Genomic DNA, 25,808 nt, shown 5'->3' with positions numbered 1-25,808 from the left:
TAGTTATTATGAAATATTTCAAATTTTTTGCACACTTTCATATGGTTATTTTCACACTAGCTATTTTGCCTTTCATATTTACTCTTGTGCATCTCCTTAACAGCTTTGATTTCTTTTCTGTAGCAAAATTCCTGGTACTAAATGACGGAGTGAATTATTCGAACTCTGTTGTGCACCTACATCTCATTCCCAGTTCTCTTTGGCCTCTCAAATCATTGTTCTGAAATTCTGGCACTATGGGTTTCCATAATTTTAATTGAAAGCCATTCCTTTAGATCAGAGGTTTCAAACCCTGCGGTCCTCAGACCCTTTGATTAATGGTAGGGGTCCATGACATTAAAAAGGTTGGGAACTGCTGCTTTAGATGCTAAGAATTCAGTCCCTAAAACTCCTTGCCTTTTGAGCATTGCTGGCTGTTGACTGTGCTGGGGGGAAAAATTAAGAACTGCAGATATTGAAAATTTGAAATTAAACCAAAGTAGTCTAAGTACTGGACAAGTCATGCCACATTCTGTGAGGAGTATAGTACCAATGGTAACAAAACAATGGGGTGTTTTATATAAAAAAAACAACTTTTTGGACATGCCTACGTCACAAACTCTTTACAAAGACAAGTTATTTACTTATATGCTATTGACAATTGAATCATTTGTGCGAAACAAATTAGTTAATTTGTCCTATCCATTTTTGGTGGCTCTTTCTTGCTGAAGTGAAATAATGTTCAAGCTAAATATAGAGCAGTGTACAGACTTGGTGTGGGTGACAACTGTTCAAATTCACTTTGCCTTTTCCTAGGCTATCATTATTGCCCAGCAGATCTCTGAAGGAGAGTGAATCCATGTAGTTTTTTTTTCCCCCAGTGGTTGGTTTAAAGCTAATCTCATCAAGGTAACCACTTGCACTACCTGTTATTGGTGTTCCTCTAATGAGAGGTGTGGGACCCAGCAAGAAACTCCTAGATCTGTGTCAACCATCAACTCTTTTTTTTAATGTATGTACCTATCAGGTGGTGCTGCACTGTGGAGACCTGAGTTATTTGCTAATTCCTCTTCAACCTTTTGTGTAATTCTAGTTGTATCTTAATTCTGTGCATCACCATGTTCAGATGAACTCCTGACCATTCTTGCAAGTGCTTTGGTACAGAAGTGGAATTGAATATATTCGGCCTACCTGATCAACATGTATCTCCTCCTTGATCTCAATCTTTGGCTTGAAGGAACGTTAATGAGCATGACACACCTAAACTGAGGGAGTGCAGGCAATCATGTGTATTGAGAAAAAGCAAGTAACAAATTGAGAAGACAAATAATAAACAAGGTTTTCTTTTTTTTTTGATCTTTTTTTGTCTGCTGCAGACTGGCAGGATGATGTTTCAGACAACCAATCAGAATATTCAGTAGGCTCGGAGGAAGAGGACGAAGACTTTGATGAAAGGCCTGAAGGTCTCTCTTTACGTTTTGTTCCTCAGTTCGGATCAGCAATTTGTACTTTATTTTTGTCCGAGGTTCAGCAGGTAGTAGAGATGGTCAGATGGAATTTTACTACAGTAAGCTTGTATTAGATTGACTGTGGAAAGGACGGGCAGTGGGACTGTCAGAATCAGATTTACTTTGACTTAGATTATGTGAAATTTGTTGTTTTGCAGTAGTAGTACAGTCCAAAAGCATAAAATTACTATAAATTACAAAACAAATGGTGCAAAAAAGAAAGGAATAATGAGGTAGTATTCATGGACCATTCAGAAATCTGATGGCAGAAGGGAAGAAGCTGTTCCTGAATTATCGAGTGTGTGTCTTCAGGCTTCTGTACCTCCTCCCCAATGAAAGTAACGATAAGAGGGCAACGGCTTGAATGATGTGGGTCTTTACTAATGGCTCCTTGCGCCTTGTTGAGGCACTGCCTCTTGATGTCCTTGATGATGGGGAGGGTTGTGCCCATGATGGTACTGGCCGAGTCTACAACTGTCTGCAGCCTCTTATGATCCTTTACAACCTGGTGTAGAGATTCCAATGTAATGGAGCCAGTCAGAATGCTCTCCACAGTACACCTATAGAAAACTACAAGAGTCTTTGGTGACAAACCAAATGTCCTCAGGCATTTTAATTGAATGTGGACCCTGCGTGCAGATTTAGGTCCATGCAGATGCCTGTTCTGTGTGCTGCATTGGGACTGTTTGTCACTAGTGCATGCCCTTCGGGTTACAGAGAGTCTGACTGCTAATGCTGCAGATGGACCATGTGGACCCCACATGCTGGGTAAGGATTATGTAGGGAGTATGAATCCTATGTGCTGCAAAGGGATTGTATATAGATGTTGTGTTTTGAAGACTACATAGTTTGAACTTGCACTGTTTGCTTAATGAGACACACAAAAGCAGGCAATATCAAAGTCTTTCTGTAAATGTTTTCCTTTTCTACCTTTAAGGCCGCCGACAGTCTAGGCGTCAGCTCCGAGGCGAGAAGGACAAACCACTTCCACCACTGCTGGCTCGAGTGGGTGGGAATATTGAGGTAACTGTGATCAGTAGTGGTTGTTATGAGAAATGGGAGACAATTCCTTGCCCTCCCCAGGACAGTTTATTCCCTTTCTGCTGCACCTGTGTAAATAGTCAGCACAGATATAGTGGGCCAGGTGACAGGCACTTGTGCTAAAAGTTTCAGTTAACTTTCATTGCATACTGAACAGGTTAGGGTAATGGAAAAGCAGAGTTGCTGGGTTTCTAAATTTATCTTGGATGTGAACTGCATTGCCCTCTGTTTGCATGATATGTAGCAACTTCACTAAAAGCACAAAGGAAGGTCACTAATTTGTTCTGGCTCTCCAACTTCAAACATAACATTGATAACATGAAAATTTCTGTTATTTGACAGTAATAGAGATGGGGCACAGGAGTGATTGAACAAAAATGCAAAATGTAGGACCTGAAAAAGCCTGATAAAGACTTGAGTGTCTTCAGCATCACCTTGTCACAAGAAGTAGAGTGGTTAGTCTGCAGGAAAGAAATGTCTTCAGCATTTTCCCTTAGATCCTGATATGCAACCTGAAGGATAATTAAATTCAGACTTGCCTAGGGCAGGTTTACCAAATTGTATATTGTAGCTCAAAAAAGCTTCACCTGAGCAATCATTATACGTGAAAATATATGCTCAGTATACCACACTATGTATGAGCTAATTGCTTCTCAGTTGTGCTTTGGAGCTATGTCAGTATTTCTAAGGCTTTCATTACCATCACTGAAGCACATACTGTGTGAAAGTGAAATGATATGGAGTAGCTATTGATATTGGTAGTGTAAATCAGATTGGCCATTATGAGTGTTAGATGTGTGTGAGCGAAGTAGAGTGGTGAGATGAATAAGAGAGAAAGAAAGACATGGATAGGTGATTAATATAGTGGTCTTCCTTGAATTGTTGCCAAGTGATGATAGCCTTACTCATGGGAATTAGTCACTGACTTGACTGATTGTCTTGATTTCCTAGAAGAGGTCTTGAGTCTCGGCCTCTTCTCTCATACCAGACAAACATTAAAACTGTGAGTGAATTCCCCAAGCAGATTAAAGTGCATCTGTCTTGAAATCCACCACAGCACAATCGTGGCGAGTGAGAATGGAATGGGACTGTCAGTGACTATTTAATGACCACCTTTGGCTTTACTGATGGCAGAATCTTGGACTTGGTTCATTGAACATATCTTGGACAAGAAAGGCAAAAAAAATGAGGGAGAGATGCCACAGCCTGGTCCTACACTAGACCAGGAAAGATCTGTTTTAATCTCTGGTCTGTCTCAAATCTCCTGCGGTGCAACTGAATTGTTTTTCCAGCCTTTGAGCAGGTATGGGCAGAATCTGTTGAAAAAGAGAAGGGACTGGGTTGTGGAATAGCGAAGAGTTTATGCTGGGTTTTCAACTATGGGCAGCAACAGATGCCATTAAGCAGGTTGATTGACTGTCCATCCTTTGTCTTTATTCCCCTTCTCACAACAGGTGCTAGGATTTAACACTCGGCAAAGGAAGGCTTTCTTGAATGCAGTAATGCGATGGGGGATGCCACCTCAGGATGCTTTCAACTCTCAGTGGCTGGTCAGGGACCTCCGTGGCAAGAGTGAGAAGGAGTTCAAGTACGTTATCCTTCTGTTTCACATTGGAAACTTTCCTGTTGTGAATTTTAAAAACAAAACATTACTTGAGCATTCTAAGATCAGTGTATTTGTTTGTAGGGCTTACGTGTCCCTGTTCATGAGGCATTTGTGTGAACCTGGAGCTGATGGCGCTGAAACATTTGCAGATGGAGTACCTCGTGAGGGTCTCTCAAGGCAGCAAGTCCTGACCAGAATAGGTGTCATGTCACTGGTGAAAAAGAAGGTAAGAGCCCACGAGAGAGTCCAATTGAGGAGGGGGGTGTAGGAATCAATATAATAAGTAGTGTTAGGGTTAGTGCTTGCTTTACAGCGCCAGATTTCATCTATCGAGGTTCAATTCCTGCCACTGTCTGTAAGAAGTTTGTATGTTCTCCCTGTGACTGCATGGATTTCCTCCAAGGACATATGGGTTTCCATGACATATGGATTAGGGTTAGTGAGTTGCTGGTACCGGGTCACTGGCGGCACTGACACCAATCAACATGAAGTGCTTTGAATGGCTGATAATGGCACATATCAAAAGCTCCATTCCTGCCACTTTGGACTCACCAATATGCTTACCAACAAAACCACTCTACGAAAGATGCCATCTGTCATGTAGCTGGCCGTGACACACCTAGAAAACAAGGACACTTGTGTCAGAATAATGTTTCTGAATTTCATTTCAGCATCCAACACTATTGTTCCACAGACCTTGGTGAACAAACTCCTAATCCTCAGTTTAAATATACCACTGTGCAACTGACTGCTGGACTTCCTAATAAACACACCTCAGATGGTCAGAATGCACAACCACTCCTCCCTCCCCAACATCCTCAACACGGGTGCTCCCCAGGGCTGTGTGCTGAGCCCATTGCTGTACATTCTGCTCACCCATGATTGAATGGCCAAACACCCAAGTAATCACATTATCTAGTTTGCTGATGACACAACAGTGATGGGGCTCATCACCAACAAGCGAGACCCTGTACAGAGAGGAAGTGGAAGAGCTTGAGGCCTGGTGCCAGACAAATAATCTCTTAATGTCAACAAGATAAAGAAGATAGCTATTGACTTCAGGAGAATTCGCACCACCCACAACCTCGCTTACATTGGCAGCCTAGCAGTGGAAACTGCGAGCAGTTTCAAACTTAATAGGAGTGCACATTACACGCAACTCTCATGGTCCCAGAACGAATCCTACACAGTCAGAAAAGCTCACTAACACCTTTACTTTCTGAGGACATTGATGTGCATAGCCAGCTCCCTTCAATATTCATGTCATTTTACAGGTATAGAGTAGACAGCATCCTAACATACTGCATCACTGCTCGGTACGAAGTTGAACCGTGGAAGACAGGAAGGCTCTATAATGGGTAGTCATAACATCACCAAAACATCACTGACACCAGCTTACCTGCCATTAAGGACATGTATACAAAAAGATGTCTAGAAAAGGCCAGTAATATCTTGAAGGATCCCACCCACCCTGCTCGTGGATTTTTTTTGGTCCCACTCCCATTAGGAAGGAGGTTACATAGTATCCATGCCAAGGTCACCAGACTGAAAAACAGTTACTTTCCCTAAGCAGTAGGGCTAATCAACACCTCCACCCATTAACTGCACCTCTACGTTATTTCTTGCCAGTCACCTTATGTACATGTAATCAATCTATGTATATAAGCTATCTTGTGTATTTATATTTAATGTGTTTTTGAATTATTGTGTTTTATTTTGTTTGTGCTGCATCAGATCCAGAGTATCAATTATTTCATTCTCCATTACACTTGTGTATGGAAATGACATAAAAATCTTGAATGCTTCGATGTACATATGACAAAGCTAATCTATCTTTAATTTTAGTTTCAATAGACTGTATCAGTAGATTAACATAAAACTCTCATTATTGAAGTGTCTAGGTGCATTGTTCAGAAGAATTAAACGTTGATCACAGTAGCGTAGTGGTTAACATGATGCTATTACAGCTCGGGGCGTCAGAGTTCAGAGTGCAATCCCATCTCCATCTTTAAGGGGTTTGTATGTTTTCCTCGTAACGGCATGGATTTCCTCCAGGTGCTTTAGTTTCCTCCCAGAGTCCAAAGATATACCAGTTAGTAGTCCAATTGGACATTGTAAATTGTCCTGTGATTAGACTGGGGTTAAATCTGTAGGTTGCTGGACAGCACGGCTCGGTGGGCCAGAAGGACCTGGTCCGCACTGTATCTCTAAATAAGTAATTATATCTTGGCAGTAAAGTCTTTTCCAAGTGTTGAATGCAAACCTTTCCTAAGCCAGAAATAATGCTGAAGGCAATAGATTGCATCCTCCGAATACAAAATATTGATGAGGCCGTTTTGACATACTGCTAAATGAAACCCTTCCTGTGCCTGGGTCAGTGGTAGGGCCAGCTATGTTATTTGTCTTCTCAGATGCATGGCCAGCTGTGGGTTCTTGTCATGGTGAGCAGACAAATTCAGTGAAGTAATTCCAGTTATTTGTAACTTGGGAAAACTAGACCTTGTCTTGTCATTAAATATATCCAAGCTAGTCCATAACGTCCAGGGACTTACCAATTATTTGAGCTTGCATGTATTTATAGTTCCTTGCTGAATTAACTTTGGGTACGGAGTAACTAGAGATGGGCAAAATATACTACATGTTCATGTCGCTCATGACCCAGAGCAACGAGGAAACCTCTGGTCACTTTGACACCCAACAATATGAGCAAGGAAATCATAATGTAATTTATTATTGTTGTCCTGCCTTTCCATGCTTTTCTATGCTGATTGGACTGTCCCCAGTGCACTGTGACTGTGATGGGGTTGCTGGAGGTTAGAGCACTTGTATCTTATTTGTTTTGGCCCCAGGTGCAGGAATTTGAACACATCAACGGGAAGTGGAGCATGCCAGAGTTCATGCCAGACATCAGTGCTGATTCCAAGAAATCATCCAGAGCCTCATCTCCGCTAGTGAAGACAGCCACAACAACCCCGGAGCCCAGCTGCAGCAACACTCCCTGCACTTCAAAACCAGGTATCGGCAGATTGGACATATGGAAAGCAGTGTTCTGATATACATGAATACACCGTACATATATGAATGCAATTTACAAGTTAAATGCAAAGTCACTCAAAACTGGCACTGGGTGTGGCTTTATGGCTTAGAAGGGAAAGGGGGAGGAGAAGAGTGCAGTGGTGATAGCAAATTCAATAATTAGAAGAGCAGGCAGGAGATTCTATGGAATGAAAGAGACACCGGGATGGTATTTGCCTCACGAGTGCCAGGGTCAGAGACATTTTGAATCAGGTTCACAGTATTCTCAAGGGGGATGGTGAGCGGCCAGAAGTTGTGATGCTTATTGGTACCGATGACGTAGGTAGGAAAAGGGATGCAGTGCTGAAGGAAGAATATTGGGAAGTAGGTAGAAAATTGGATCATTGGGATCTCGTAAGGCCAGTGATGTTGTGGGGATGGAACTGGACTCTCTGACGGTGGTGTCTGAAAAGAGGATGCTGTCTAAGTTGCATGCCATCTTGGACAATGTCTCCCATCCACTACATAATGTACTGGGTGGGCACAGGAGTACATTCAGCCAGAGACTCATTCCACCGAGATGCAACACAGAGCGTCATAGGAAATCATTCACTCCTGTGGCCATCAAACTTTACAACTCCTCCCTTGGAGGGTCAGACACCCTGAGCCAATAGGCTGGTTGTGGACTTATTTCATAATTTACTGGCATAATTTACATATTACTATTTATTTATGGTTTTATTACTATTTATTATTTCTGGGGTGCAACTGTAACGAAAACCAATTTCCCCTGGGATCAATAAAGTATGACTATGACTATCTTCTGGTGAAGAGATGACCTATACAAGGAATAGTTGCACCTGAACTTGAGGGGACCAATATCCTTAAGGGCAGGTTTGCTGGAGCTTTTAGGGAGGGTTTAAACTAATCTGTGAGATGGATAAGAACCAGAATGATAGGGCAAAGGATGGGAAATTTGGTATACCAGTAGGTGCATTGTTTAGTGAGACTGTGAGGAAGCATAGGCAGTTGATAGGCCAAAATTTTATTCAGTTAGAGTGGGTCAAAGTGTGTCTAAGCTAGATAGTGGAAGGGGGAGGGGTTGAACAGTTTGGAAAAGTGAGGATAAGTGCCCTGAATAAATTCATTTTCCTGTAGGCATACCCAGCAAGTCTATAGTTACTATTCTAAGTACTTGCAGAATATGCCCACAAAATTAATCTCAGGGTTGTATCTGGTGACTTGTATGTAGTTTGAAAATAAAGTTTACTTTGAACTTTTAATAAAAAGACCAAGTTTAAACAAAAGGATAAGAATTTTACTTCTGATAACATAGAGGCAAAATTGAAAAGAGTGATGAATACTCGACTGAAGGTGTTATACTTGAATGCATGGAGTTTGTGGAATAAGGTCCTTGTAGCGCAGTTAGAAATTGGCAGGAACACTGAGTTATGGCTGAAACTTATCAAATATTGAAGCCCCTAGATAGAGTGATGGAGAGGATTTCTCCTTTATTGAGGGAGTCTAGGGCCAGAGGGGCACAGCGTCAAAATACAAGGGCGTCCTTTTAGAACAGAGGTGAGGAGGAATTTCTTTAGCCAGAGGGCTGGGGAGGCCAAGTCATTGCATGTATTTAAAATGCATTGCATTTTGATTGGCTCTTGTTTAGTAAAGGTATCAAAGGTTACAGGGAGAAGGCAGGAGAATGGGGTTGAAAGGTATGATACATCAGCCATGATGGAATGGTGGAGTAGACTTGACAGGCCGAATGGCCTAATTCTCCTCCTGTGTCTTATGGTCTTAAAACTAAATTAAAGACAGCAATATTGCTTCCACACACCAGGTGCAGAAGGTACCATGCGCACGTAATATTAACAGCCAGCAAGTCAGATGGAGAATAATGTCTTTATTGAACACATTGTTTAATCATTTACACTCCAGGCTTGAAAAAGTATGTGAACCCTTGTATTTAATAACTGGTAGAGCCTCCTTTAGCAGCAATAACCTCCACCAAACGTTTCCTGTTGCTGCTGATCAGACTTAAACAATGGTGAGGGGGAATTTTAGATCATTCCTCCATACAGAACTGTTTCAGTTCATGAGTATTTCTGGGGTACCTTGCATGCCACATCCTCTCAATTGGGTTAAGGTCCGGGCTCTGACTTGGTCATTGGTCATTTGAAAATGCAAATTTTCTTAAAGCATTCTGTTGTTGATTTACCCTTGTGTTTCAGATCATTAGCTTGTTAAATCATCCAACATCTATTAAGCTTCAGATGACAGACCGCTACCCTGACATTGTCCTGTTAAATATCTTGAAACAATTTTGAATCCATTGTTCACTCATTGATTGCAAGCTGTCCAGGCTCTGGGGTAGCAAAGCAGCCCCAAACCATGATGCTCCTTCCACCATGCTTTACAGTTGGGATGAATTTTTGGTGTTGGTGTGCAGTGCCCTTTTTCCTCCAAACGTAGCAATGTGCATTTCTGACAAAAAGTTTAACCTTTTGTCTCATCTGTCTACAGAACATTGTGCCAGAAGCATTGTGGAACATTCAGGTGGCCTTTTGCAAACTTCAGAGGTGCAGCAATGTTTTTTTTAAGAGAGCAGTTGTTTTCTCTGTGATGTCCTTCCATGAACACCATTCTTGTTCAGTGTTTTTCCTATAGTAGACACAGGAACAGAAACTTTAGCAAGTTCTAGAGATTTCTGCAGGTCTTTTGCCATTGGGTTCTTTTCATCTCCTTCAGCATTCATTGGAACACCTGACTCCAAATAGCTTTTGTAGAAGGCATTACCCCAGAGGTTGGCATACATTTTTTTGAACCTAGACTGTGATTGTTTAAATGGTGTACTCAGTATTGATGAGAAGAAGTACAATTGTTTGTGTGTTATTAGTTTAGGCAGATTGTTCTTGTCTATTATTGTGACTTGGATAAAGATCAGACCACATTTTATGAGTAATTAATGCAGAAAATCAGGTGATCGCAAAGGGTTCACAAACTTTTTCTTGCAACTGTGTACTGCTGCCACAAACAAAATTTCATAACCTCTGGCACTCCTTCCCTGTCCCACACCCCTCCTGTGGCACTCCACACATACCATGCCCAACATCCTTTGCTCTCGCCAGATTGAGTATCTCTCTTCAGGCTGCTGTACCACCTCATTGATGGTAGCTTGTCCTAGGTGATGGGATCCTTAATGATGGACGCCGCCTTCTTGAGGCATTGCTTTTTGAAGGTGTCCTTGATGCTGGGGAGACTAGTCCCCTTGATGGAACTGGCTGAGTTTACAACTTTTTGCATTTTTTTTTCTGATCCTGTACAGTGGCTGCTCCATACCAGATGGTGATGCAACCAGTTAGAATGCTCTCCACAGTATATCTGTAGAAATTTGTGTGAGTCATTGGTGACATACCAAGTCTTTTCAAACTCCTGATAAAATATAGCTGCTGTTGTGCCTTCTTTGTAATTGAATTAATATGCTGGGCCCGGGATAGGTCTTCAGAGATTCTGACACCCAGGAATGTGAAACTGCTCACCTTTTCCATTACTGAACCCTCAATGAGGATTGGTTTGTGTTCCCTCGACTTCCCCTTCTTGAAGTCCACAATGATTTCCTTGGTCTAAGTAACGTTCAGTGCAAGGTTGTTGTCGCCACACCACTCAACTAGTGATATGTCTCATTACTGTACGCCCTCGTGTATCCGTCTGAAATTCCACCAACGATTGCTTCTATGTATAGTAATACTGTTTCACAGTGTCAAGTACAATTAATAGTGCAGTAAAACTCCAATAATCCAGCAGCCTTGGGGCTTTGGTGCTGGACTAGAAGATTTTCTGGATGGTGGAACATCCAAGCACACCTTTACTTCACTTTTTCACATTGTCACACTATAGTATAATAAAGCTTCTTAAGAATTTCATGAGCTTAAAGAGAGAGGAGATTATATGAGCATTCCAGACCCCGGCTCTGGCCCATCCTGACTGTTGGTTTTCTGGACCCCAAACCTAGCCCAACTGCACACCTGACTTGCAGTCCAGTCTGCGTGCAGTCACACTGTGGCCCTCTGCACACCCCACTTGCACTCTTAATCCCCCAACTCGCACGCTGGATTAATGAGTGACCAAGGTAGCAAGCTGTCTGGATTTCCATAAAACAGGGGTTCCTAAACTTTTTTTAATGCCATGGACCAATACCACTAAGCAAGAGATCCATGGATGCCAGGTTGGGAACCCTTGCCATAAAGCATGATGCTGGATTATTGCCGTTTTAATTGATAGACATAAAACAATACTGATGGTTTAAACGAGAAACAACAGATTGTATTTCTGTTGCATTTTAATAATATGTTTCTACATGAGTCCAGTTATGTATAATTTCACATCTTAGAGATAGTAGGATTGATGAGCAATAGCTTGATCAAAGAAATGGGTGACCATTTCAAATCTAGGTCTCAATATCTGAAGGTACCAGCAGGGGAATAGTATGAATCAGGGGTGGTTGAGAGGTCAAAATAGGAACTGCATAGAGGTAATAAAGCATAGTTGGCCTGGAGGAGGTACCAGTGAAGAGGGAAAGGGGTAAGGTCAAAGTGAATCTGAGATCAGGATAAGAGTGTTGAAATGGAGATGTTGGGAAACCATTAGAGAGAAGGTCAGTTGCAACAGGGGATGTTACAAGCTAGAATCTGGGCAGGAGAGTTTCATCTTGGTTTAAATGTATATGAAGGATAGGAAGCTGGATCAGAACAGCCATTGCATTACATCTGGTTCTAAGGAAAAATCATCAACGTGCAACATTAACCCTGTTAATGCCTTCACAGATGCTGCCGAACCTGCTGAGTGTTTCCAGCATCTTCTGTTTTTATTTTTGATTTGCAGTTGCTTTTAGATTATTCAAATTTATTTCCAGGCATCAAAGGCCTGCTTGAAGGTTTCAGCCACAGATAGGCTGGAATCAGGAGCTATTAGAAATGGAAATAGGTGGAATGATAAATGACCAGAACTCATCCCTGATCAAACAGAAGGCACGTTGCTTCACACTCACATAGTTGCTAGGATGTGACATGGAGCTAGGGAAAGTCTGTGGTGAGATTTGTAGACAGCATGTGTGTTTTATAATAAATATAATTTGTTTCATATTAAATATCAATTATGGCAGAAATGTTGGCTGATCTCGTACTGGATGTTGGACAAGCATTCTGCTAAATTTGAGATGGTTGTGGCTCAGGAGATAAATTTGTGGTTGGTAGGTGTAAAAGCTGATTATGGAAATGTCATGTGCCGACAGCAATATCTCCTTGCTAAACTAGGTATGTTGCAGTCAGTATTTCACTCCATAAACCAACAGAAAATTGTAACTAATCAGTGTTTATTTTTGAATGACCAGCCACTCCAGCTCCAAGCGATAAGTTAGAAGGAAGTGGAGCTCCTGTTGAGAAGGAACTAACAGATGGCAAAGAGGAAGAAGCGAATGGCAGTGAAAAGGTAGAATTGGAGGTATGTCCAAAATGAAGGTGAGACAAATGCTGGGAAGGCAAGCTCCTGAGATTGAGATTAATACATTTCTAGTTACTAAGTCAAAAGTTGAATTTATTGTCACATGCACATATATGCTCAGGTGGTCTGTGCAAAGCTAGCCCGCAGCAGCATCACAGGCGCATAACATCATGTAAGCAACATTGATGAGAAGTATATAAGTTCACAAATTATACATAATTTTTAAAAGAGCACAACTGGAAAATGAAAAGCATCCATTTTACTACACATTAGTAGGTTATTGTCAGACATCAGTTGTGTTGAGGTAAATGATCAGCTATGAATATGCTTGAATGGTTGGTGGCCTTCGAGGTCCGATGGCCTTCCCCAGTTTCTATTTATGGCTGAAGTGGGGGGCCCTGTCTTTAAGGATGCTTCTGATTTGCTCTTCAAAGTAATAGGGGTCATAACATTTGATTACAAATAATCATGCTCTATTGTAAAGAAAACACATTGGCTTAATAATACCATATGAGGAAGCAATTGTGTTTAGACTGAAATTCAAATGGTAGCAACTTGTAATGGGCAAATTGTTCAGACCGGAATCCAGTTTTAGGGTATCTATGATGGCACTTTTTTATGTCCCTTTCTCATCCCTTTTACCCAGCAATTCATGTTTTCATAAATATCACAAAGCTCTGATTTTGTGTTGTCTGTTCACAGTGATGGATTAGTAACCCCTCACCTTGACTACGCACACAACTTTCCAAATCAGTGTTCTCTCTCAGCCTCTATATTTTGATTCATTTTGCTGCTGAACTATCTTAATAATTCAGTTGTCAGGGCATTTATCTACAGACTTGCAGGTGGAGAAATGTAAAAGTTGTTTGAACTCTAGTTTCATGGAAAGGAATTGCACAGAGTATGTCCATTCGGTTCCATTATCTGCGCCAGCTCTTTGAAAGAGTGATCCAATGTCCTACTTTGTCCTATTCCTCCCTACCCCACTTAAAGCCCCGATTTCCAACTACCCTCCTCCCATTTTGAGTATTTATTTGCTGTTATGGTATGGACAATGCTCTCAATGCTAACATTTATAGTCCATAATTGTTGCTGTCAGGCCTGACAGGACTGGAAGATTTCATTCCCAGCAGAGCAGGGGTCCCCAACTTTTTTTAAGCCGTGGGCCCCTACCATTAACTGAAGGGTCCATGGACCACATGTTGGGAACCCCTGCTATAGAGCATTATTGAACCAGTTCTTAAATTCTTGATTACCATTACTGAGACTTGCTAATCACCTTCATCAAGTCACTTTGTCAAGGTACAATGTTTCAGATTAAACTCACCAAGCTTTAAAACAAATTCTCATTTTTCTCCCTAGTCCTGATGATCATCTTAAATCTTACAACCATTCGTCAACATAATGACTTCCTAACAAATCATTAAATAAATAACAGTGTTACATAAATACGAAAGTTAAATACTTTCAATTTGTCAAAGCTGATGAAGCATCTTACTGTAGATTGCCTTCCATCTTGATTTATTACATTTTGGATTTCTTGTTGAATTCACATTGTGTGATCATGTTCCTTTTAAGACTCCCAGTGCAGAAGAAGATCCCGTGGCCACTGAAAAGCCGGAGGCTCAGCCATCTGTTACTGAAGAGGTTAAAGAGCCGCCAGAAGAGGAAAAGGAGAATGCAGAAAGCGAAGTGCAGGAATCAATGCCCAAAGAAGAAAAACAAGGTACCAGATTGCTGAGAGATGAGGGGTGAATTATATTGCCAAGAAATGACAAGCCAGCATTTTGCACTGAATGCATGCCATTGTAACGGGTTAAGAAAGAGAATATCCCAGGTTTTGTTCGATTTCCAGTGACTCCCTCTAGACTGGAGAAATGTTTCAAGCAATAAGAAGCAGTGGTGGATAAATGGGGTCAATCACCATCTATGAGGGAGAAGGGAATTGTTGATGTTTTCGGTCAAAGTTTTAAGGAGTCGTAATGCAAGATTTTGCCCCAAAACATCAAAAATTCCTCCTCTTCTCTCCCCCACCCCCAGCAGATGCTGCTCTACCAACTGATTATTTGTTGCTCCAGATTCCAGCGTCTGCAGTCTCTGTGTTTCTAATGATCTGGTTGAATGCTTAGAAGGTGCGGACTGACGGTTTCCATTCTCCAGTACTCAAATGAAAACATGGAGAAAGTAAACTGAATTGCCTTCTCTGTGCCCTCAGTTCAGACTTGCAATCTGTTGGTGTCCAGTGAGGCTCATCATAAATGGGGAGAGCTGCTCTGTTGAGCACCTGCACACCAGCTGCCAAAAACAGAACATACTGGTGACAAAACATTTTAATTCCTGTTCCCGTTCCGATAAGTTGGTCCATGGCCTCCTCTTGTGCTAAGATGAGGACACCCTCAGGGCAGAGGAGCAACACTTTATAATCCATCTGGGTAGCCTCCAACCTGATGGCATGAATATTGATTTCTCCCCATGGCAAAAAAAAATCCTCCCCTCTCCCCTCTTCTATTCCCCACTCTGGCCTCTTACCTCTTCTCACCTTCCCCTGGGTCTTTTTTCCTTTCTCCTATGGTCCACTCTCCTCTCCCTATCAGATTCCTTCCTCTTCAGCCCTTGACCTTTCCTATTCATCTGGCTTCTCCTAACATCTTTCTGCTAGTCCTCCTTCCCCTCCCCCCACCTTTTTTATTCTGGCATCTTCCCCTTCCTTTCTAGTCCTGAAGAAAGGTCTTAGCCCAAAATGTTGACTGTTTATTAATTTCTATAGATGCTGCCTGACCGGCTGAGTTGCTCTAGCATCTTGTGTGTGTTGCTTTGGATTTCCAGCATCTGTAGAATTTCTCGTGTTTATGATTTGCAGTGAAGTATAATGATTTTAGTTAGTTGAGGGGACCAATCTTCATTTGAATTCCCACAAAGAGGAATAGAAGACCTCATGAAATGTTTCCCACAGAGATAAATTTGTTCAGCTCAGAAGTCAAATGGAATGACAGCAAAATTTCTAGAATGTTTGGTTTTAAATTTGTGCCGGTGTCCTGATACATCTTACTTTAAATACAGAACCTGAAAGGAGTGGTGGAGACACACTCGTCGAAAAATCTGAAGCAAATTTGGAGACAAAGGAGAAAACTGAACAAGAAACGACTGATGTGAAAGGTAATTGTGCCACATTGCTTCATCCAGGCATCCTACAAGGCTGCACAGAGCCTTTTGTGTTAAAGGAATTTGTCCCAAACATTCGAAAAGATTTCTGTCTGGTTTACACCAGTTCAATTAGTTTCCCTTTGTCCTTTCTCAGTGTACCTGCCTTTTTCTCCATAGAAAAAGACTCAAAGTTGCTCAGCAATATCAGACCAACCATGTGCCACTGAATTTGTGTGAGGAGCCGAGAAGTTTTATCTCAACAGTGGTAGGACCTGTCATCATGTATAGCATAGTGAAGCTGCAGTTGTTCACATTATGGTCACAAAGTAAGAGCTGTACAGAGCAGAAACAGGTCCATTGGCTCATTACTTCTGTGCTGATCATTATCCTCATCCATGTAAATCCTGCATCCATATCCCACTGCCAGGGTTCCCAACCTGGGGTCCATGGATCCCTCAGTTAATTGTAGGGGTCCATGGCATAATAAAGTTTGGGACCTCCTCTATGCCCGGTCAAAATGCCTCTTAATTGTTGTTACTGTTCTCCCCTCCTCCAGCTTCTCTGGCCCCTCATTCGGGTATCAACTTTTCTGTGTTTTTTAAAAAATAAATAAATAAAAATAAATTATCACTCAGATCCTTTCTAAACCTTCTCCATCTCACCTTAAACCTTTGGTAGCTGTCCATTGTATTCCAACAATGACAGAAAACCTGAATGGGTGAGTTTTAAAGTGGAAGGCCATTGCACTGGAGCAGTCCCAGTCTCTCAACCTGAGAAGTCTGTGTTCAGCATCTCAAATTGGGATCTTCCTTGATTGCATCTTCTGTGTCTTCATGTACTTTGCTCTCCACTGAGCATTGCAGTACCACCTTCTCGCAGAATTCTGTAGATCTCATCTGCCCAGTTTGTTGTAGCTGGCCTCACATGCTAAGACAGGCAGGTCCCTAAATCACTGGGGTATGAGGCCACTGGCTGCCCTCACCCGGTTTAGCCCCGCCTGCTGAGGCCATGTACCAGGGTGCGGCTGCTGTCACGTGGAAACAGCTGCTTGGAGCCACAGGTGCAAGCTGAGTGTCCGAAGGGGACCCAAGGTGATGAGTTGTCCTGGAATGGACATGACAAACCCCTTCACCAGAGGTGCAACCCCTCCCTGTACAACCCATTCATGCTCCCTAAATCTTTAGCTCTAGATTTAGACAGTCATACCGTGGGAATCCGATACTAGCTAACTACACTACCTATGCCTCTCTGTCATACACCTCTCAACCAGCTGCTACAGAGAAAACAGCCTATCCAGTCTCAAGTTCAAGTTCAGTTTATTGTCATTCAACTGTACCCATGTTTAGTGCCAAACGAAGCATCTTCCCCCAGACCAAGGTGCACAACACAATGCATGTACAGTGACATGCAAAAGTTTGGGCACCCTGGTCAAAATTTCTGTTACTGTGAATAGTTCAGTGAGTAGAAGATGAATTGATCTCCAAAAGTCATAAAGTTGAAGATGGAACATTCTTTTCAACATTTTAAGCAAGATCAGTGTATTATTTTTGTTTTGTACAATTTTAGAGTTGGGGGGGGAAGGAAAGAAGCACCATGCATAAGATTGGGCACCACAAGAGATTAGAGCTCTCAGATAACTTTTACCAAGGTCTCAGACCTTAATTAGCTTGTTAGGGCTATTTCTTGTTCACAATCATTGTTAGGAAAGGCCAGGTGATGCAAATTTCAAAGCTTTATAAATGCCCTGACTTCGCAAACTTCGTCCCAACAATCAGCACCCATTAACTCCCATAAGCAGCTACCTGCACATTAAAATAAATGATGACCACAAAGCAGGAAAAGGCTATAAGAAGATAGCAAAGCGTTTTCAGGTAGCTGTTTCCCTAGTTCATAATGTACTAAGAAATGGCAGTTAACAGGAACGGTCATGGTCAAGTTGAGGTCTGGAAGACCAAGAAAGCTTTCCAAGAGAACTGCTCCTAGGATTGCTAGAAAAGCAAATCAAAACCCCCGTTTGACTGCAAAAGACCTTCAGGAAGATTTAGCAGACTCTGGAGTGGTGGTGATCTATTCTACTGTGCAGCAACACCTGCACAAATATGACCTTCATGGAAGAGTCATCAGAAGAAAATCTTTCCTGCGTCCTCACCACAAAATTCAGCGACAGAAGTTTGCAAAGGAACATCTAAACAAGCCTGATGCATTTTGGGAACAAGTCCTGTGGACTGATGAAGTTAAAATAGAACTTTTTGGCCGCAATGAGCAAAGGTATGTTTGGAGAAAAAAGGGTGCAGAATTTCATGAAAAGAACACCTCTCCAACTGTTAAGCACGGGGGTGGATTGATCATGCTTTGGAGTTGTGTTGCAGCCAGTGGCACGGGGAACATTTCACTGGTAGAGGGAAGAATGAATTCAATTAAATACCAGCAAATTCTGGAAGCAAACATCAAACCGTCTGTATATAAAAAAAAAAGCAAGCAAGCTGAAGATAGAGGATGGCTTCTACAACAGGATAATGATCCTAAACACACCTGAAAATCCACAATGGACTACCTCAAGAGGCACAAGCTGAAGGTTTTGCCATGGCCCTCACAGTCCCCCGACCTAAACGTCATCGAAAACCTGTGGATAGACCTCAAAAGAGCAGTGCATGCAGGACGGCCCAAGAATCTCACAGAACTAGAAGACTTTTGTCAAGTCAAGTCACTTTTTATTGTCATTTCGACCATAACTGCTGGTACAGTACACAGTATAATCAAGACGTTTTTCAGGACCGTGGTGCTACATGAAACAATACAAAAACTATACTGAACTACGTAAAACAACACGAAAACTACACTAGACTACAGACCTACCCAGGACTGCATAAAGTGTACAAAACAGTGCAGGCATTACAATAAATAATAAACAAGACAATAGGCACAGTAGAGGGCAATAGGTTGGTGTCAATCCAGGCTCTGCGTATTAGGAGTCTGATGTCCTGGGGGAAGAAACTGTTACATAGGCTGGTCGTGAGAGCCTGAATGCTTTGGTGCCTTTCGCCAGATGGCAGGAGAGAGAAGAGTTTGTATGAGGGGTGCGTAGGGTCCTTCATAATGCTGTTTGCTTTACGGATGCAGCATGTGGTATAAATGTCTGTAATGGCGGGAAGAGAGACCCCGATGATCTCAGGTGACCTCACTATCCGCTGCAGGGTCTTGCAATCTGAGATGGTGCAATTTCTGAATCAGGCAGTGATGCAGCTGCTCAGGATGCTCTCGGTACAACCTCTGTAGGATGTGGTGAGGATGGGGGTTGGGAGGTGGACTTTTCTCAGCCTTCGCAGAAAGTAGAGACACTGCTGGGCTTTCTTTGCTATGGAGCTGGTGTTGAGGGGCCAGGTGAGATTCTCCATCAGGTGAACACCAAGAAATTTGGTGCTGTTAACTATATCTATATGTTCAGCGGAGATTGGTCGCTCCGTGTCCTCCTGAAGTCAACAACCATCTCTTTTGTTTTGTTCACATTCAGAAAAAGGTTGTTGGCTCTGCATCAGTCCATTAGCCGTAGCACCTCCTCTCTGTTCTTGCTGATGAGACCCACCACGGTCGTGTCATCTGCGAATTTGATGATGTGGTTCGAGCTGTGTGTTGCAGCACAGTCGTGGGTCAGCAGAGTGAACAGCAGTGGACTGAGCACACAGCCCTGAGGGGCCCCCATGCTCAGTGTGATAGCGTTGGAGATGCTGCTTCCAATCCGGACTGACTGAGGTCTCCCAGTCAGGAAGTCTAGGATCCAGTTGTAGAGGGAGGTGCAGAGGAAGAATGGGTGAAAATCCCCCAAACAGGAATTGAAAGACTCTTAGCTGGCTACAGAAAGCGTTTACAAGCTGTGATACTTGCCAAAATGGGTGTTACTAAGTACTGACCATGCAGGGTGCCCAAACTTTTGCTTCAGGCCCTTTTCCTTTTTTGTTATTTTGAAACTGTAAAAGATGGAAATAAAAAAAGTAATCTTGCTTACAATATTAAAGAAATGTGTCATCTTTAAGTTTATGCCTTTTGGAAATCAGGTCATCTTTTACTCGCTTAGCTATTCACAGTAACAGAAATTTTGACCAGGGGTACCCAAACTTTTGCATGCCACTGTAACTCAAACACACACATACACACACACACACACACACACACACATTTGGCACTTCATATGTGATGAGACCTTTGTGGTGGCAGTGTGTTCAGTAGTCTTGCAGCCTTGGGATAAAAGCTGTTCCCATCCTAACATTTCTTGTCTTATAGCCACCTTAACCTCCTGCCTGATGGTAGGGGCCAAAAAGATTGTGTACAGATGGGTGGTATCATTGACAATATTAAGGGCCCTACATACGCTGCACTGATTGGTGGAAGGAAGACCCCAATGATCTGCTCAGGAGTCCTTGCAATCCTTTGTAGGAATGCGATTGGATGCCTTGCAATTCCCGTATCAGATGGTGATGAGCTGGTCAGGGCACTCTTGATGGTGTTCCTGTAAAAATTGGTTCGAATGGGGGCAAGGGGGAAGGCAGGCTTGCCTCAATCTCTTTGCTGATAATTGAGGCCATCCAGTTCAGGCTTTATCCTTGTGAACACTCTCTCTAATCACATCCTTTCTATAGTATGGTGACCAGAACTGGACACAATGCTCCAAGTGCAGCCCAACCAGTTTCCTTTTAACAGCCATTTAGGATGATAAATCATTGAAGTTATTGGAACACGAAGAACCTGTTGTGTCCTTGTTGGCCAAAAGTGGATTATTTAGATTAAACAAGAGAAAATTTGTGGATGCTAGAAATCCAAACAACAGACACAAAATGCTGGAGGAACTCAGCAGGCCAGGCAGCATCTATGGAAATAAGTATTGTCGATGTTTCGAGCTGAAACTCTTTTGCAGGACTGGAGAGAAAAGGCTGAGGAGTAGATTTAAAAGGTGGGAAGAGGGGAAAGAGAAACACAAGGTGATAGGTGAAACCTGAAGGGGGAGGGATGAAGGAAAAAGCTTGGAAGTTGATAAGTGAAAGAGACAGAAGGCCATGGAAGGAAGAAAAAGGGAGAGGAGCACCAGAGGGAGTTGCTGGGTGGACAAGATGATAAGGTGAGAGAAGGTAAATGAGATGGGAAATGCTGAAGTGGGGGGGTGAGGGGCATTGGTGGTGTATAGGGACCTGGTGAACCTGAAATTATTGAAAAGCTACCTCTCATAGCTACCTAGACTATACCTCTTCCCACCCTGTTACTTGTAAAAATGCCATCCCCTTCTCTCAATTCCTCTACCTCCACTGCATCTGCTCTCAGGATGAGGCTTTTCACTCTAGAACGGAGATGTCCTCCTTTTACAAAGAAAAGGGCTTTCATTTCTTCCACCATCAGCACTGTCCTCAAACTGCATCTCTTCCATTTCACACACGTCTGCTCTTACACCATACTCCTACCACCCAATCAGGAATAGGGTTCCTCTTGTCCTCACTTACTACCCCAACAGCCTCCACGTCCAGCACATAACTTTCCAAAACTTCCGCCATCTCCAATGGGATCCCACCACCAAGCACATATTCCCCCCCCCACCCCATTCTGCTTTCCACAGAGATCACTCCCTACGCGATTCCCCTGTTCATTCATCCTTCCCCACTGATCTTCCTCCTGCCACTTGCCCTTTCAAGCGGAACAAGTGCTATACCTCCCTCACTACCAATCAGTCCTTCCAGGTGAAGCAACACTTCACCTGTAAGTCTATTGGGGTCATACAGTTCACCTGTAAGTCTATTGTGGTGCTCCCGGTGTGGCCTTCTGTATATTGGTGAGATCCGATGTAGATTGGGAGACCGCTTCACCAAGCACCTACGCTCCATCCACCACAAAAAGCGGGATCTCCCGGTGGCCACCCATTTCAATTCCACTTCCCTTGCCCACTCCAATATGTCTATCCATGGCCTTCTCCACTGTCGTGATGAGGCCACACTTGGGTTGTAGGAAAAACACCTTGTATTCGGTTTAGGTAGCCTCTAATCTGATTACATGAACATCAATTTCTCGAACTTTTGGTAACTCCCACAAACCCCCCCCCCCTTCACCATTTCCCATCTCCTTTTCCTCCTCTTCACCTTGTCTCCTTGCCTGCCCATTGACTCCCCCTAGTGCTCCTCTCCCCCTTTTCTGTCTCTTTCACCTATCAACTTCCAAGCTCTCTACTTCATCCTTCCCCCTTCAGGCTTCACCTACCACCTTGTTTCTGTCTCCCTTCCCCCCACCTTTTAAACTTACTCCTCAGCTTCTTTTCTCCAGTCCTGCCACAATGTCGACAATACTCTTTTCCATAGATGCTGCCTGGCCTGCTGAGTTTCTCCAGCATTTTGTGTGTGTTGCTGCTATTTAGATTAATTCCACTTTCCAACTGTTGGGGACTGTGCGACTTCCAATAATCGTCCAAGTGTATTTTTAAATATAATGAAAGTTTCTAGAATTAGTAAAATAGTGTGAACTAAACCTAGTCTATTTTAAATTTATTTTTTGAAACAATAAAGGACACAAACAGTGCTCATGGCAAACCACTAAAATTTATGGCTTAATGGAATTCCGGATTTTAGCTGTGATAATAAAAACCTGCTAATATGTGTCCGAATCTGGATGTTGAGTGATGTGGACAGGGTGGTGGCATTAACCCTGTTCTTTAGATGGTGCTCATGAGTTTGGGACATGCTGCCTTGGCAAGGTGCTACAGGATACCACACTGTCTCCATCATGCACTTCGTGTGGGTGAGGTGAATGTTTCAAGTGTCAGACTGTCCACTTTCCCCTGATTGGTGCCAACCTTCCTAATCATCTAAAAGGTTTTCTCATTCAGAACATCAATGCATCTTCAAGTGAATTTGTCCTTTTTTTTGTTTTTTTTTTTGTAAATACAGAAGAGACCAAAACAGAGAAGGATCTGAAATCCAGTACCATAAAGGATGAAAACAAAAGCAATGGGAAGAGAGAGGAGGACAGGATGGAGAAGTGCAAATTCATGTTTAACATTGCTGATGGCGGCTTTACAGGTAAAGCAGATCCCTTTAACTCTTGCATTAACAGGTTGTAATCAGTGAGAACAGTTGTATAATATATGGCAGACAAATAGGAAACAAGATGAGGAAGAATATTATGTGATCTGGTACATTCCTTCTGAGAGGGTTTGAGCAGCGGTACAATAATAACTTTCCAAAAAGGGAAAAAGAATGTATCAAAGGGATCAGAAAATATTTATGGAATCTATGAAGAGCTAGAGCTTGTTGGATTATATGTATTTTTTTAAAGGCGTTTTCCTCTTGGAAAATGAAATTGGTTAGACCCTGTCTTAAATATTCTATTCAGTTCTTGTTGCACTTCAAGGGGGATGATTTGACCTTGGTGGCTTTGCAGCACAGTTTTGCTAGAATATTATTACTGCTAAAAGGACTACATTGCAAAGTTATAATTCATGTACAATCATAACTATTTTACTGCATTGTAATCCCTCTGATGCAGGTTGAGGACTCTTTTAATTAACGTACATGACAATTCAAGCATTCAATTGTCTAGAAATTCTTTCATCTGCTGAAGGCTGGCAGGGAAGGTGGGGTTCCTAGAGGTCAAATTCTGACAATTGGGTAGGTTCAGGGCTCATATCAGGACGCACTCTTCTACAGAGCAGTGGAAACCTGGAACACCTTCCTTTCCCCTCCATGGTCCTAGAAAAACTCTTGAGTTTGGGCACCAGGTGGAAAATGTCAAAACTGATGTCAAGTCACTTTTTATTGTCATTTCGACCATAATTGCTGGTACAGTACACAGTAAAAACGAGACAACATTTTTCAGGACCATGGTGCTACATGAACAATACAAAAACTACACTGAACTATGTAAAAAAACTACACTAGACTACAGACCTACCCAGAACTGCATAAAGTGCACAAAACAGTGCAGGCATTACAACAAATAATAAACAAGACAATATGCACAGTAGAGGGCAGTAGGTTTATAATTATAAATAAATAGAGGTGTCAGTCCAGGCGCTGGGTATTGAGGAGTCTGATGACTTTGGGGAAGAAACTGTTAGATAGTCTGGTTGTGAGAGCCCGAATACCTCGGTGCCTTTTGCCAGATGGCAGGAGGGAGAAGAGTTTGTATGAGGGGTGCGTGGGGTCCTTCATAATGCTGTTTGCTTTACGGATGCAGCGTGTGGTGTAGATGTCTGTAGTGGCGGGAAGAGAGACCCCGATGATCTTCTCAGCTGACCTCACTATCCACTGCAGGGTCTTGCAATCTGAGATGGTGCAATTTCCGAATCAGGCAGTGATGCAGCTGCTCAGGATGCTCTCAGTTCAACCTCTGTAGAATGTGGTGAGGATGTGGGGTGGGAGATGGACTTTCCTCGGCCTTTGCAGAAAGTAGAGACGCTGCTGGGCTTTCTTTGCTATGGAGCTGGTGTTGAGGGACCAGGTGAGATTTTCTGCCAGGTGAACACCAAGAAATTTGGTGCTCTTAACGATCTCTACGGAGGAGTCGTCGATGTTCAGTGGAGAGTGGTCGTTCCGTGTCCTCCTGAAGTCAACAACCATCTCTTTTGTTTTGTTCACATTCAGCGACAGGTTGTTGGCTCTGCACCAGTCTGTTAGCCGCTGCACCTCTTCTCTGTATGCTGACTCATCGTTCTTGCTGATGAGACCCACCACGGTTGTGTCATCGGCGAACTTGATGATGTGGTTCGAGCTGTGTGTTGCAGCACAGTCGTGGGTCAGCAGAGCAAACAGCAGTGGACTGAGCACACAGCCCTGCGGGGGCCCCCATGCTCAGTGTGATGGTGTTGGAGATGCTGCTTCCAATCGGGACTGACTGAGGTCTCCCAGTCAGGAAGTCTAGGATCCAGTGGCAGAGGGAGGTGTTCAGGCCCAGTAGGCTCAGCTTTCCAATCAGTTTCTGAGGAATGATTGTGTTGAATGCTGAAATGAAGTCTATGAACAGCATTCGAACATGCGTGTCTTTTTTGTCCAGGTGGCTTAGGACCAGGTGGAGGGTGGTGGCAATGGCGTCATCTGTTGAGCGGTTGGGACGGTACGTGAACTGCAGGGGGTCCAGTGAGGGGGGCAGCAGGGTCTTGATGTGCCCCATGATGGGCCTCTCGAAACACTTCATGATGATGGATGTGAGTGCAACAGGATGGTAGTCGTTGAGGCAGGACACTGAGGACTTCTTTGGCACAGGGACGATGGTGGCAGCCTTGAAGCACGTTGGAACGGCAGCGCTGCTCAGGGAGATGTTGAAGATGTCAGTGAGAATCTCAGCTAGCTGGTCTGCGCATCCTCTAAGCACCCTGCCAGGAATATTGTCCTGCAGCCTTCCGTGGGTTGACCCAGCACAGGGTTCTCCTCACATTGGCAACGGTAAGACACAGTATCTCGTCGTTTGGAGGAGGGGTGGTCTTCCTCGCTGCCACGTCATTTTCTGCCTCAAACCGAGCGTAGAAGTTATTCAACGCATCTGGGAGGGAGGCATCACCAGCACAGGCAGGTGGTGTTGTCTTGTAATTGGTGATATCCTGAATGCCCTTCCACATGCGCCGCATGTTGGCGCTGTCCTGGAAGTGGCTGTGGATTTGCTGGGCGTGTGCACGCTTTGCCTCTCTGATGGCCCGGGACAGTTTGGCCCTTGCTGTTGTTAGGGCTGCCTTGTTGCCTGCTCTGAAGTCGGAGTCATGGGTCCCCAGCAGTGCACTCACCTCCGCGGTCATCCATGGCTTCTGGTTAGCGCATGTAGTGATGGTCTTAGTCACAGTGACATCATCAATGCACCTGCTGATGTAGCTCGTCACTGATGCCGTGTGCTCCTCTAAGTTGGTAGAGTCGCCATCGGTTGCAGCCTCCCTGATCATGTGCCAGTCAGTGTGCTCAACACAGTCTTGAAGAGCAGAGATGGCTCCAGCTAGCCAGGTTTTCACCTGCTTCTGAATTGGTCTGGAGCGCCTGATGCTGGGATAAGCATAACAG

At 43.3% G+C, this 25,808-nt stretch overlaps 1 protein-coding gene across 4 annotated transcripts in view; it reads left to right on the top strand.

Annotated features, from left to right (window-relative positions):
- chd3 (chromodomain helicase DNA binding protein 3) overlaps positions 1-25,808 on the top strand; it is a 124,078-nt gene that overhangs the window by 73,093 nt on the left and 25,177 nt on the right. For all 4 annotated transcript variants that reach the window (XM_063048877.1, XM_063048876.1, XM_063048875.1 and 1 more), the window contains exons 26-34: positions 1,356-1,442; positions 2,425-2,510; positions 3,983-4,116; positions 4,216-4,360; positions 6,984-7,149; positions 12,542-12,651; positions 14,230-14,377; positions 15,712-15,807; positions 22,713-22,844. In XM_063048877.1, coding sequence (XP_062904947.1) covers positions 1,356-1,442; positions 2,425-2,510; positions 3,983-4,116; positions 4,216-4,360; positions 6,984-7,149; positions 12,542-12,651; positions 14,230-14,377; positions 15,712-15,807; positions 22,713-22,844 — 1,104 coding nt within the window. The remainder of the gene's footprint in view (positions 1-1,355; positions 1,443-2,424; positions 2,511-3,982; positions 4,117-4,215; positions 4,361-6,983; positions 7,150-12,541; positions 12,652-14,229; positions 14,378-15,711; positions 15,808-22,712; positions 22,845-25,808) is intronic.

Source organism: Mobula hypostoma, chromosome 5 (assembly GCF_963921235.1).
Source record: "Mobula hypostoma chromosome 5, sMobHyp1.1, whole genome shotgun sequence".
NCBI classification, from domain to species: domain Eukaryota; kingdom Metazoa; phylum Chordata; class Chondrichthyes; order Myliobatiformes; family Myliobatidae; genus Mobula; species Mobula hypostoma.
This window is presented reverse-complemented; position numbering and strand designations above follow the sequence as displayed.